Here is a 15,085-nt window from a genome sequence, read left to right on the forward strand (position 1 = left end):
GCACGCACAACACGCGCTCAGACACACGCACACGCACGGGCGCGCGCTCTCAATTACGGAAAACGAGAACTACTTTCAAAGCGGATGCTGTCAAAATATGGTGTGTTTTTGTCAGTTGCTAAATACATATGCAATGGATATACTGTATACATTTTTTTTTAATAAACAAAAACGCATTCACTGTGTGGGTAAATATTATAACTAATGATGTTTAGAATATATATATTATTATTTATGTTTATAACATGCTTATATAGAATGAGGTTTTGTCCATAGTTAGATTGAGAACATGACCTACATCGTTTGTGACGTCTCCCGTGCATGTTAGGTGAATAATACTAAAAGTAGTCTTCCACCAATATCATGTTGTACACAGGATCCTGTAACCGAGGCAACTAACGGAAGCTGCCGACATATTGTTTACTGTTGCGTCACAATAATATGACGTCACAACAATGCCAAGCAGCTTATTCTCATATGGTGTCACTGGCTCTACAACACGTTTTGCGACCTGCAGCAAGGTAAGGTCTTGAGGAACTGAAGCCTTCCAGTAAGGAATTCAGCTGTATAGCATTAATTGGTTCTCCATAAGTCACTATCATCACCTGTGTGAGTTCCGCGTCGAGCGGAAGAAAAAACAGGTCTTTTGTTAATTTCTTCGTCTTCATATATGTGTGTGTTTGGGGGAAAATTCGAAAAAGAAGTTTCCTAATTGACCCTCGTGAGTACTCACATCGGAGCCTCATGCAACAATTACACGTGGTACATTGCATTCACTATGGGAACTAAATTTAAGCAGTTGTAATAAGCCCACTTGTCGATGACAAGTCTCCTAAAACTCGTTGATATAGAAACTGCGTAAAGAGCCCTTGCACACCCATCTCCAACACGGCGAAAGGTCTCCATGCATTCATTCCTAATACTGGAATCAAGAGCAAATGACAAAGTCCTTTTCAATGTATTTGTTTCCTTTTCATGATTTAGAAGTTATAGTGTGTGAATACCTCTTTCTGTTTATCGGCGGATTACATATCTGCATGTGATCCAAACAAGGAATTGATGTTCATCTAACAACCAATGAATGCATTATCACCTAAATGTAATCAATCAAATGATAACATTACAGAGGATTATTCCATACACGTTGTCGATACATCAATGTCTTGTGAGGAAGGAAAACTCAGTAAAAGACTGGGAGAGCAGAGAGTCGAGAAAGAGGGAGGAACGACTGGGACAGCAGAGAGTCGAGAAGGAGGGAGGAACAACTGGGAGAGCAGAGAGTCGAGAAGGAGGGAGGAACTACTGGGAGAGCAGAGAGTCAAGAAGGAGGGAGGAGCTACTGGGAGAGCTACTGGGAGAGAGTAGAGAAGGAGGGAGGAACTACTGGGAGAGCAGAGAGTCAAGAAGGAGGGAGGAGCTACTGGGAGAAGAGAGGAGGAACTACTGGGAGAGCAGAGAGTCAGAGTAGGAGAAGGCGACTGGGGGAAGGAGGGAGGAACTACTGGGAGAGCAGAGAGTCGAGAAGGAGGGAGGAACTACTGGGAGGCAGAGAGCAGGGAGAGTGGGAGAGCAGAGAAGGAGGGAGCAGCTACTGGGAGAGCAGAGAGTCAAGAAGGAGGGAGGAGGGAGGAACTGAACTGGGAGAGCAGAGAGTCAGAGAAGAAGGAGGAGGACTACTGGGAGAGCAGAGAGTCAAGAAGGAGGGAGGAACTACTGGGAGAGCAGAGAGTCGAGAAGGAGGGAGGAACGACTGGGAGAGCAGAGAGTCAAGAAGGAGGGAGGACTGGGAGAGCAGAGAGTCAAGAAGGAGGGAGGAGGAACAGAGACGAGAAGGAGGGGGAGGGAGCAGAGAGGAACGAGAAAGCAAGGGAGAAGGAGGGAGGAACGACTGGGAGAGCAGAAGGAGGGAGGAGTGAGAGAGAGGAGGGAGGGAGGACTGGAGGAAAGCAGAGAGTCAAGAAGGAGGGACTGGGAGGAGAGTCGAGAAGGAGGGAGGAACCACTGGGAGAGCAGAGAGTCAAGAAGGAGGAGGGACGACTGGGAGGAGCAGAGGAATCAAGAAGGAGGGAGGAACGACTGGGAGAGCAGGAGAGTCAAGAAGGAGGAGGAACGACTCCAGGACAGTGGACAAGAAGGATCTGGGGACAGTGAGAAGGAAGGAGGGACAGGAGGACAGTGGAGTCTGGGAGGATCAGTGGAATCGCCAGTGGAGACGTGGATCTGGAGGATCCCGGGACAGTGGGAGAGTTGTGATGAATGGAGGATCTGGGACAGTGGAGAGTCGTGGATGAAGGAGGATCCTGGGACAGTGGACAGTTGAAGGATGAAGGAGGAAGGGAGGACATGAAGGACAGTGGAGAGGATCTGGAGGAGTGGAGGAGACCTGGACAGTGGAGATGGATGAATGGAGGATCTGGGGGACAGTGGGAAAGCCGGATGAAGGAGGATCTGGGACAGTGGAGAGTGACGGGACAGTGGATGAAGGGAGGATCTGGGGACAGTGGAGACGTGGATGAAGGACCCGGGGACAGTGGAGAGCGTGGAAGGAGTGGATCTGGACAGTGGAGAGCTGTGGATGGAATGGAGGATCTGGGACAGTGGAGGAAGGATGAAAGGAGGACCTGGGGACAGTGGATGAAGGAGGAGGATGGGACAGGACAGAGTTGGGATGGAAGGAGGATCTGGGGACAGTGGAGTTGTGGATGAAGGATCTTGGGGGACAGTGGAGAGGACTGGGGGAAGTGGAGGACCTGGAGGAAGGACAGTGGAAAGTTGTGGATGAAGGGAGGATCGGGGACAGTGGAGACGGGATGAATGGAGGATCTGGACAGTGGAGAGTCGGATGAAGGAGAAGGTGGATCTGGACAGTGGCCGTATGGAGCCGGAATGGAGGATCCGGGACAGTGGAGAGTTGTGGACGAAGGAGGATCTGGGACAGTGGAGAGCCGGATGAAGGGGAGGATCTGGCATGGACAGTGGAGGATCTGGGGACAGTGAGGATGAAGGGAGGACCCGGGGACAGTGGAATGGAGGATCCCAGGATGCAGTGGAGTCGTGGATCTGGGCCAGTGGAGTGGGAGGATCCCTGGACAGTGGAGAATGGTGGATGGAAGTGGACATGGATCCTGGGGACAGTGGAGAGATCTGGGGACAAGTGGGATGGATGAAGGAGGATCCTGGGACAGTGAGCCGGTGGAGGATCCGGGATGAAGGAGGATCCTGGGGGACAGTGGAGAGTTGTGGATGAAGGGAGGATCTGGGAGACAGGGAGATCTGGATGGATGAAGGGAGGATCTGGGGACAGTGGAAGCGGAGGAAGGATCTGAGAGTGGAGACCCTGGTGGATGAAGGGGATCTCTGGGGACAGTGGGAAAGGATGAAGGGATCTGGGACAGTGGAGACAGTGGATGGAAGGATCTGGGAGCCAGTGGATGGAGGATGGGAGGAGGACTGGGACAGTGGAGAGTCGTGGATGGAATGGAGGATCTGGGACAGTGGAGAGCTGTGGAAGGAAGGAGGATCCGGGACACAGTGGATGGAGGATCTGGACAGAGTGGAAGGATGGAATCTGGGGATGAAGGAGGATCTGGGGACAGTGGAGAGTTGTGGATGAAGGATCTGGGACAGTGGAGAGTCAGGGATGAAGGAGGATCTGGGGACAGTGGAGAGTTGGTGATGAAGGGAGGATCTGGGACAGTGGAGAGCCAGGAGGATGGAGGATCTGTGGGACAGTGGAGAGCCGGATGGATGGATGGAGGAGGGATCTGGGACAGTGGAGAGCCAGGATGAAGGAGGATCTGGGACAGTGGAGAGTGGAGGATGGGGGACAGTGGATCTGGGAAGGAGTGGAGAGTGGAGAAGGATGGAGGATCTGGGACAGTGGAGAGCCAGAATGAAGAAGGGACAGTGGAGGAACAGGATGGAGAGTGGAGAGGATGAAGGGGAGGATCTGGGACAATGGAGACGGAGATCTGGACAGTGGAGAGTTGATCCAGGACAGTGGGAGAGAACAGGATGAAGGATCCCTGGGACAGTGGAGTGGTGGATGAAGGTAGGATCTGGGACAGTGGAGAGCTGTGGATGGAAGGGAGGATCTGGGACAGTGGACGGAGGATGAAGGAGGATCCGGGGACAGGAGAGTCGTGATGAAGGATCTGGGGGACAGTGGAGAAGGGATCAGGGACAGTGGAGTTGTGGAAGGATCTGGGACAGGTGGAGACAGTGGATGAAGGAGGATCTGGGACAGTGGGAGTCGTGGATGAAGGGAGGATTCCTGGGGACAGTGGAGAATGGATGAATGGAGGATCTGGGGGACAGTGGAGAGCGAAGGATGAAGGGAGGATCTGGGACAGTGGAGAGAAGGATCTGGGAAGGGAGGATGGAGGATCTGGGGACAGTGGAGAGAAATGGATGGAGGATCTGGGACAGTGGAGAGGACAGTGGATGGAGACATCTGGGACAGTGGAGAGTCGTGATGAAGGGAGGATCAGCCGGGACAGGAGAGCCAGGATGAAGGAGGATCCGGGGACAGTGGAGTCAGGATGAAGGAGGAAGGATCTGGGGACAGTGGAGAGGAATGATGAAGGATCTTGGACAGTGGGGAGAGCCGGTGGATGGAGGATCTGGGACAGTGGAGAAGCCCCAGGATGAAGGGAGGATCTGGGGACAGTGGAGAGCAGGATGAAGGATCCGGGACAGTGGAGAGCTGGGACAGGATCTGGGACAATGGAGAGCCGTGGATGGATCAAGGAGATCTGGGACAGTGGAGAAGTGGATGAAGGGAGGATCTGGGACAGTGGAGGTTGTGAGGGAGGATCTGGGACAGTGGAGAGTGGAGGATCCGGGACAAGGGGATCTGGACGGAGGATCCCGGACAGAAGGACCCGGGACATGGAGGATCTGGGACAGTGGAGAGCGTGGGACATGGAGGATCTGGGACAGTGGAGAGCCGGACGGAGGATCCTGGGGGATGAAGGAAGGATCTGGGACAAGTGGAGAGTTGTGATGAAGGATCTGGGACAGTGGAGAGGATCCGGGACAGGAGGAAAGGATCTGGGACAGTGGGAGAGTCGATGAAGGGATGATCTGGGACAGTGGAGGATCTGGCCATGGAAGTGGAGGATCTGGGGACAGTGGAGAGGAGTGAGGAAGGATCTGGGACAGTGATGGAGAGTGGTGGATGGAGGATCTGGGACAGTGGAGAAGATCCCGGACGTGAGGAGGATCCTGGGACAGTGGAAAACAAGGAGGATCTGGAGCCAGACGAAGGGACAGTGGAGAGCATGAGGATGAATGGAGGATCTGGGACAGTGGAGAGATCCGGGACAGGAGGAAGGAAGGAGGATCTGGGACAGGGAGAGTGGTGGATGGAGGATCTGGACAGTGGAGAGAATGGATGGAGGATCTGGGACAGTGGAGAAGGATGGAGGATCTGGGACAGCCAGGAGAGAAGGACCAGGATGAGGATCTGGGGACAGTGGAGAGCCAGGAGGAGAGGATCTGGGACAGTGGAAGGAGACCCATGGGAGGAGGACGAAGGGGACAGTGGGACAGTGGAGAGTGGAGAAGGACCTGGGACAGTGGAGGACAGGATCTGGGACAGTGGAGAGTCCAGGAGGACAGGGGACAAAGGAGAAGGAGGATCTGGGACAGTGGAGAGTCGTGGATGGAGGATCTGGGACAGTGGAGACAGATGAAGGGAGGATCTGGGACAGTGGAGAGTTGTGATGATGGAGGATCCTGGGACAGTGGAGAGTCGATGAAGGGAGGATCTGGGACAGTGGACAGGTGGGAGAAGGAGGATCTGGGACAGGAGAGTCGTGACAGATGGAGGATCTGGGACAGTGGAGAGATGGAAGGATCTGGGGTGGAAGGAGGATCTGGGACAGTGGAGAGTCGTGGATGAAGGAGGATCTGGGACAGTGGAGAGTTGTGGATGAAGGGAGGATCTGGGGACAGTGGAGAGTGTGATGAAGGGAGGATCTGGGACAGTGGAGAGTTGATGGAGGATGAAGGGAGGATCTGGGGACAGTGGAGAGTTGTGGATGAAGGAGGATCTGGGACAGTGGAGAGTCGTGAATGGAGGATCTGGGACAGTGGAGAGTCGTGATGAAGGGAGGATCTGGGACAGTGGAGAGTTGTGATGGAGGATCTGGGACAGTGGAGAGTTGTGATGAAGGGAGGATCTGGGACAGTGGAGAGTTGTGATGAAGGGAGGATCTGGGACAGTGGAGAGTCGTGATGAAGGGAGGATCTGGGACAGTGGAGAGTTGTGGAGGGAGGATCTGGGACAGTGGGAGGATGAAGGAAAGGATCTGGGACAGTGGAGGATCTGGGACAGTGGAGAGTCGTGATGAAGGGAGGATCTGGGACAGTGGAGAGTTGTGATGAAGGGAGGATCTGGGACAGTGGAGAGTCGTGATGAAGGGAGGATCTGGGACAGTGGAGAGTTGTGATGAAGGGAGGATCTGGGACAGTGGAGAGTCGTGATGAAGGAGGATCTGGGACAGTGGAGAGTTGTGATGAAGGGGAGGATCTGGGACAGTGGAGATGGATGAAGGAGGATCTGGGACAGTGGGAGTGGTGGATGAAGGATCTGGGACAGTGGAGAGTCGTGGATGAAGGGAGGATCTGGGACAGTGGGGAGAGTCTGGGAAATGGATGAAGGGAGATCTGGGACAATGGAGAGTCGTGGATGAAGGGAGGATCTGGGACAGTGGAGAGTCGTGATGAAGGGAGGATCTGGGACAGTGGAGAGTTGTGATGAAGGGAGGATCTGGGACAGTGGAGAGTTGTGATGATGGAGGATCTGGGACAGTGGAGAGTCTTGATGAAGGGAGGATCTGGGACAGTGGAGAGTTGTGATGAAGGGATGATCTGGGACAGTGGAGAGTCGTGGTGAAGGGAGGATCTGGGATAGTGGAGAGTCGTGATGGAGGATCTGGGAGAGTTGTCAAATCTCGGAAAGTGTTACATACACTTACCTTCTGTTTACACTTTGTGTTGTTGTACCCTACATCATGCATTAGACCAATGATATTATTGTCTTGTAGATGGTATTTCACAACTTACAGTGTTTGCAGTATTTAACTAGGTGTTTTGCCAACATTCATTTGGTAACCCAGAGTGTGTTTCACGCTCATTTTGAAGAACAGTCAGTAAAACACTTCCCTTTGAACCTAAAGTTGTGATGTACAGGCCATCATCTAAAATGTAATCACTGTGGGTCTTTCTTTGTCGATGACCACTTGAATCTACATTCCTCAGCTTTATTCATCTGGCAATAGGCTAAAAGTGTTTACAGACGATCAAAGAATGATTTTTTGTACAGTGAAACAGATGGGTAACTTTTGTTGTTTTCAGTAAAACAAAAATCCTTTTGCACAGATAGAAGTCCAGGTAGCGATTCAACAAGTGACAGAGGAATAATTTGGCGATTGACAGGAAAGGCAATTTTTCAGTGTTTCCTGTGAAAGAAGTCTGTTCTACTTCATTTGTACAGTTTGAAAGAAGTTCCTCATTCCATTTTAATCGTGTTCTTGGACTTCATGGGCAATTATTTTGCATACATGGATTGGCAGAATGTTAATCTCTTGGACTATTTTTCCCATGGAAGAAGAATGAAGTCAAATTTACTGTTCGACAAAACGATGTCACTAAATAATTTCATCAGGAGTTGAAAGAAGAGTGATGTTTCGATTTTACCCATGACAGAAGAGAAATCCTGTTTGACAGACCGTTCATTGATTTTTTGTGTACGATTGAATTTGAAATGCCATTTTCATTTGAGTTTGATACTTTTAACCGCCATATTTTGATTCAGCTCGGAACAGGAATTCATTTAGATACGGTTTGACAGGTACATATTCCTTTTTATTGTCGAATGAAGCTGTGGCATTTTCTCATGTACAGTTTTGAAGAATGATTCTCCATAGTTTGTAACTGCGAGAAGACAGCAATTGTGGAAACAGTTTCACGAAAGGTAAAAGCATTTACATTATTTCATGTACATAGTTTGTTGCACAGAAGCATGTTGTGTGAATTTAACATACAATTGGACAATTTAACATACAATTGGACAGAAGAATTATTCTGCATTTCCTGTTTGACAGAAGACATTTTTCGTTTTTCAACCAGCAAAATAGTGAAAGGAGAAATATTTCGAATGCATTTTGAAGATCAAGTGTCATGTTTCCTTTTGAAATAAGAATGTGTCATACTTCGTGGACAACATTTGAAAGAAGACTTGTTTCTTTTTACTCGTTGAGGAAGCAACACATCACATACAATGTGAGGCAAGACTTATTTTGCGTTTCCTAATTGACAGAAAATACATTTTTTATTTTTAAACCAGCAAAATAATGATTGTGAACAACTGAAGAAGAAAGATATTTTTTCGTTTATATTCGTTAGAGAAGAAAAGATGACAAGTTACGTTTCAAAAAGTGAAAGAATTCTTCTTCTCTTTTAAGAGAACAGTTATGTTTCGAAATCATTTGTCGATGAATTATTTAGTTTATACCATTTTCCAAACATTTTGTTATGAAAAGAGCTCTTTGCATACCCATCAACAGAATATGAATTTGCTGTGTCCTGGGGTGAAAGAAATATACTTCACAGACATATTTTAAGAAGCTAAATTTCGAATTTTAATTCATAATAGAACTTGAATATCAACTTTGAAAGAGCAATTACTTCTCATCTTTCTGAATCAAAGTTTAAAAATTGCGTACTAAATGTCAATTTTGAGTTAATTCATGAAAGATATTTTCTGTCTCATGTGAAGTAATTGTTATGTGGAGAACAGAGTGTCGTAAAGCAGGGAGGAACTACTGGGAGAGCAGAGAGTCGAGAAGGAGGGAGGAAAAAGTGGGAAAGCAGAGAGTCGCAAGCAGGGAGGAACTATTTGGACAGCAGAGAGTGAAGAAGGAGGGGGGAACTACTGGGAGAGTAGACAGTCGTTAAGGTGGGAAGAAAGCAGAGAGTCATGAAGCGGGGAGGCGCTACTGGGAGAACATAGAGTCATGATAGACATTTTTTGTCTCGTGTGAAATAATAACTATGTGGAGAACAGAGGGTCGTGAAGGAATGAGGAACTACTGGCAGAACAGAGAGTCATGAAGATGGGAGGAACTACTGGAAGAACAGAGAGTCCTGAAGGTGGGAGGAACTACAGGGAGAGCAGAGAGTCATGAAGGTGGGAGGAACTACTGGGAGAGCAGAGAGTCATGAAGGTGGGAGGAACTACTGGGAGAGCAGAGAGTCGAGAAGGTGGGAGGAACTACTGGGAGAGCAGAGAGTCATGAAGGTGGGAGGAACTACTGGGAGAGCAGAGAGTCATGAAGGTGGGAGGAACTACTGGGAGAGAAGGGAGAGTCATGGGAAGGTGGGAGGAAGGTGGGAGGAACTACTGGGAGAGCAGAGAGTCATGAAGGTGGGAGGAACTACTGGGAGAGCAGAGAGAAGGTGGGAGGAACTACTGGGAGAGCAGAGAGTCATGAAGGTGGGAGGAACTACTGGGAGAGCAGAGAGTCACTTGGAAGGTGGGAGGAACTACTGGGATGAAGGTGGGAAGCAGAGAGTCATGAAGGTGGGAGGAACTACTGGGAGAGCAGAGAGTCATGAAGGTGGGAGGAACTACTGGGAGGAGAGAGTCATGAAGGTGGGAGGAACTACTTGGATACAGAGAGTCATGAAGGTGGGAGGAACTACTGGGAGAACAGAGAGTCATGAAGGTGGGAGGAACTACTGGGAGAGCAGAGAGTCATGAAGGTGGGAGGAACTACTGGGAGAGCAGAGAGTCGTGAAGGTGGAGGAACTACTGGGAGAGCAGAGAGTCATGAAGGAGGGAGGAACTACTGGGAGAGCAGAGAGTCATGAAGGTGGGAGGAACTACTGGGATAGCAGAGAGTCGTGAAGGTGGGAGGAACTACTGGGGAGAGCAGAGAGTCATGAAGGTGGGGAACTACTACAGAGAGTGTGAGGAACTACTAGGATAGCAGAGAGTCGTGAAGGTGGGAGGAACTACTGGGATAACAGAGAGTCATGAAGGTGGGAGGAACTACTAGGATAGCAGAGAGTCGTGAAGGTGGGAGGAACTACTGGGATAACAGAGAGTCGTGAAGGTGGGAGGAACTACGGATAGCAGAGAGTCGTGAAGGTGGGAGGAACTACTGGGATAGCAGAGAGTCGTGAAGGTGGGAGGAACTACTGGGAGAGCAGAGAGTCATGAAGGTGGGAGGAACTACTGGGATAGCAGAGAGTCAGAGGTGAGTCACTGAAGCAGAGAGTCATGAAGGGGAGGAACTACTGGGAGGAGCAGAGAGAAGTGGGAACCAAGGAAGCTACTGGGAGGAAGCAGAGAGTCGTGAAGGTGGGAGGAACTACTGGGATAACAGAGAGTCATGAAGGTGGGGAGGAACTACTGGGAGAGCAGAGAGTCGTGAAGGTGGGAGGAGGAACTGGGAGGAACTACTAGGATAGCAGAGAGCAGAACAGAGAGTCATGAAGGTGGGAGGAACTACTGGGATAACAGAGAGTCGTGAAGGTGGGAGGAACTACTGGGATAACAGAGAGTCATGAAGGTGGGAGGAACTACTGGGAGGAACTACTAGGAGAGAGTCGTGAAGGTGGGGAAGAGAGTCGTGAAGGAGGGTCAGTGAAAAGGAACTACTGGGATAAGCAGAGAGTCATGAAGGTGGGAGGAACTACTGGGAGAGCAGAGAGTCGTGAAGGTGGGAGGAACTACTGCAGAGAGGAGAGCAGAGAGTCGTGAAGGTGGGAGGAACTACTAGGAGAGCAGAGAGTCGTGAAAGGAACTACTGGAGGAACTACTGGGAGAGCAGAGAGTCATGAAGGTGGGAGGAACTACTAGGATAGAGAGCAGAGTCGTGAAAGGTGAAGGGGAGGGGAGGAACTACTGGGATAGCAGAGAGTCATGAAGGTGGGAGGAACTACTAGGAGACTGGGAGGTGGGACAGAGATAGCAGAGAGTCATGAAGGTGGGAGGAACTACTGGGATAGCAGAGAGTCGTGAAGGTGGGAGGAACTACTGGGAGAGCAGAGAGCCGTGAAGGTGGGAGGAACTACTTGGAGAGCAGAGAGTCACGAGGGACAAAGGAACTACAAGGAAAGCAGAGAGTCGTGAAGGTAGGAGGAACTACTGGGAGAGCAGAGAGTCGTGAAGGTGGGAGGAACTAACAGGGAGAAGGAGGGAGAGGGAGAGCAGAGCGTCATAAAGGAGGGAGAATCTGAAAGCGGTGAAGAAGGTAGGATCTTAGAAAGTAAACAGATATGAAGAAGAGAGGAACTAGGGGATGAAAAGAGTGTGATTGAGATGGAGGGCCTTGGAGAGCAAGGATTGATGAAAAAAGGGAATGTCTGGGGAAATAGAGTGTCATGAATAGGTGAATCTGGGAGGGTTAAGAGATGTGAAGAAAAGGAGATCTGGGTCGTGAGAGAATTGTGAGGGGTATCAGGAAGAGAGAACAGTTTGAGGTAACAGAAGGCGCTAATCACAACTATATTATGCTTACAGAGAAAGTTGTGGAAGTGAAACTTGCCATGCACATCAATTTTATCTTAACGTGTGCGTCATACAGCGATTTGGAACTTCCAATGACTGATACTGAGTTGACAGTGCACTCTATAAAGACGATGTTTGGATCTTCTTTCAGTGCGCCATCTTCAGACAAAACATTGGTGTTATTAGTGTGTATTACAGTGCTCACTTTGAGGAGTTACCAGTGTATGATACAGGCGATGGTTGTGACTGAACATCCAGCAATACAGCGCGTTTTACAGGTGTCAGATATTATGACAGTTGTACACTTAGTCTCACAAAGCATCAGTGTTACATGCTATAACTACCAGCATGTGCTACAGGTGGTGATTTGGATTGAACTTCAAGCATTACAAGGAGGACCAGTTACATGTTACAAAGTGTTTTACAGATGACTATTTAAATATTACTTATTTTATGTCTCACAGATGAAAGTGCTACATGAGCACATCAGTGTTACATACATATCCCCTCCGTTTACACTTTGTGTTGTTGTATCTTACATCATGTGATGGACCAATGACATTTTTGTCTTGTAGATGCTCTTTCACAACTTGTGTGCAGTATTTAACTAGGTGTTTTGCCGATGTTCATTTGGTATCCAAGTGTGTGTTTCACGCTCATTTTGAAGAACAGCGAGTAATACACTTTCGTTTTGAACCTAAAGTTGTGATGTACAGGCCAACATCTAAAATGTAATCATTGTGGATTTTTCTTTGTCGATGACCACTTGAATCTACAGTCCTCAGCTATACTCATCTGGCACTAGGCTAAAAGTGTTTTAAGATGATGAAAGGATGATTTTTTGTACAGTGAAACAGAAGGGTAACTTTTGTTGTATATAGTAAAACAAAAATCTTTCTGCACAGATAGAAGTACAGAAGTAGCATTTCAACAAGTGACAGAGGAATAATTTTGCATCCATTGATTGACAGGAAAGGCAATTTTTCGGTGTGGCCTGTGAAAGAAGTCTTGTTATACTTCACATGTACAGTTTGAAAGATGTTCCTTGTTCTGTTTTAGGTCGTGAAAGAAGACCCATTTGAGATTATGTGATTATTTCGTTTTTACCAATGAAAGAAGACTTTGAATGCACAAAGTTCTAAAGGAAGACATGTTTTTGGACTCCATGGGAAGTAACGGGATTGATAGAACGTTCATTTTTCGGAAATTTTCCATCGCATTTACAATTCGACAAAGGTTTAAACTAAATAATTACACTTGGGAGTTGACAGAAGGTGATGTTTCAATTTCATGCAAGAAAGAGAAATCCTGTTTGATAGAAGCTTTAAGGGTCATTAATTTGTGTATGATTGAATTTGAAATGCCATTTTCGTTTCAATTTAAGATCCTGAACCGTCATATTTCTTTTCATCCAGTGAAAGGAATTCTTTTGGATATGGTTCAACAGGTTCATATTCCTTTTCACTGTCGAGAAAAGAAGTAGTTTTGAAGAAGGATTCTTCATCGTTTATAACTGAGAAAAAAGACAGCAATTGTAAACAGTTTGACGAAAGGTAAATATATTTAGATTGACCGGTCTGAAAGAAGCATCTTGTTGGACTTTAACATTTGTGCTACTTTTACTGTTTGAGTGAATGGTCATTTTTCATTTCAACAAGTATGTGAAGAGCAATTTTTCGGATATTTGTGAAACAAGAAACGTATGCGGTCTCACACACACACACACACACACACACACACACACACAGAGAGAGAGAGACACACACACACATATATATCTAATTAATTTTGGTATATATATATGTATATATATACAAAGAAAGTGATGAGAATACCGAGCGTACAGTAGTACAATCACACGACACGGATCTTCTCCAACATGTTTTATCTTCAGGAGAAGACTTCTCCTGAAGAGACTTCTCCCCTGGATAGGAAACATGTGAAACTGAAGATAAAAGTGAAACATGTTGGAGAAGATCCGTGTCGTGTGATTATTTCAGAAACTTCTTCATATATATATATATATATTTCTAATGAATTTTGGAATATCAGTTTTCATTTTTACTTTTGAAAGAAGACTTTGTGGACAAACTTTGAAAGAAGACTTTTTATTTCACCTGCCAAAGAAGAATTACATTACTGACATAAGAATTATTTTGCATTTCCTGTTTGACAGAAGAGACATTTCTCGTTTTTCATCGAGCGAAATAGTGACGGCGCATGGCTAAACGAACACCCTATATAATTGTTCATATTCATGAAAGAGTGAGTGAGTGAGTTTAGGTTTACACAGTTTTTAGCAATATTCCAGCAATATCATGAAAGGAGAAAAGTTCACGGAGTAGGCATTTTTCCATCTCAGTATGTTAAAGGTCACATGCAACGTAAAATACAACTTTGCAGATTCTGATACCTTTCGGTATGGACTTACCGAAACAAATCATCAAAAATGCAAATTCAACTTATAAAGTTGAAAAATAACGCGATGAAAAAAACCGCGCGAAATCGTAGTTCAAACGATTCACTAATTTTCCCCCAGCGCTTGGGGGGAATTCAAGTGGTTTCAACAGCTGGGCTGCGTACATAGCACGTGCGCAGTGAAATAGGTTCGCGCAGCTTGGAAGCGGGTTGTCTGGTGAATACTCGGTGAAGGCTTTGGTGTGAGCTATTTTTCTAATGTTTTGTTGATATTTCACAGGTGCGAGCTTTTTATATGTTATGACAGTAGATTAACTGTTTATATAATTTCATTTGTCTATTTCACCACACGTTCTTCTTACCGAGTCACTTTCTCAGTTCGATATTTAAAAGCAATGTCATTATTTAGCGTTGACAGAACTTCTAACTGTGATATAGATATGTCGTTGTCACAGACAAAACTCAATGTCTGTTTTATTGACACCTATGTGTCTGCCTGTCTGCTAATGACCATATTCAATATACACACGCATGCACGTCGTCATATGAGCGAAATTTTCTCAAGTACGACGTAAAACCCAATTTCACCTCATGCAATTTGAACTTAACACCAATCAGGCTATACACCATAAACAAAATGCATTGATTTATGGCCCGAGTTCGGTCTCTGTCACATTATGTAATTACAGACAGGCAGGTGTGATACTTGTACACATGACATGTTATGATGTCTGTTGATTGCAAAATTTTAGACACAAAAAATGAGCATGTATTTACAAAACCTAACATCTCTATATGTACACACACAATGAGCCGTGATGGCTATGCAAATGAACCAGCCGTTACACTTGAGTGCACACCCACCCGCTCTGACTGGGTTCGGTATCCCGGCTGCTTCGTTTCTTGGGAAGTAAACCCAAGTTCACAATATTGCACTTTTGATTGCGATTGTACGCTTATAATTTTGTTTATATGTTTTTTCATAACCAGCAATGTATATTATATGTCATGAATAAGTGATAACTGTGTTTTAATTATGTTTGATTTTTTGGTTGCATTCGACCTTTAAAGAATTATTTTGTGCAGTTTCAGAGAATCGTCATTTCATCGTTGGAATTATTTGGCATATGTTGTTTGGTCATT

At 46.8% G+C, this 15,085-nt stretch overlaps 1 protein-coding gene across 1 annotated transcript in view; it reads left to right on the forward strand.

Annotated features, from left to right (window-relative positions):
• Positions 1-452: 452 nt before the first annotated feature.
• The window catches only part of LOC124262029 (dynein axonemal intermediate chain 7 homolog), a 42,750-nt gene continuing 28,117 nt past the window's right edge, over positions 453-15,085 (forward strand). Inside the window, exon 1 of the mRNA XM_046696450.1 lies at positions 453-521. Within this exon, the coding sequence (XP_046552406.1) occupies positions 456-521 (66 nt within the window). The 5' untranslated portion in view covers positions 453-455. The remainder of the gene's footprint in view (positions 522-15,085) is intronic.

This window comes from Haliotis rubra, unplaced genomic scaffold (genome assembly GCF_003918875.1).
Source record: "Haliotis rubra isolate DU_JTF1 unplaced genomic scaffold, ASM391887v1 Scf82, whole genome shotgun sequence".
In the NCBI taxonomy this organism is placed as follows: Eukaryota; Metazoa; Mollusca; class Gastropoda; order Lepetellida; family Haliotidae; genus Haliotis; species Haliotis rubra.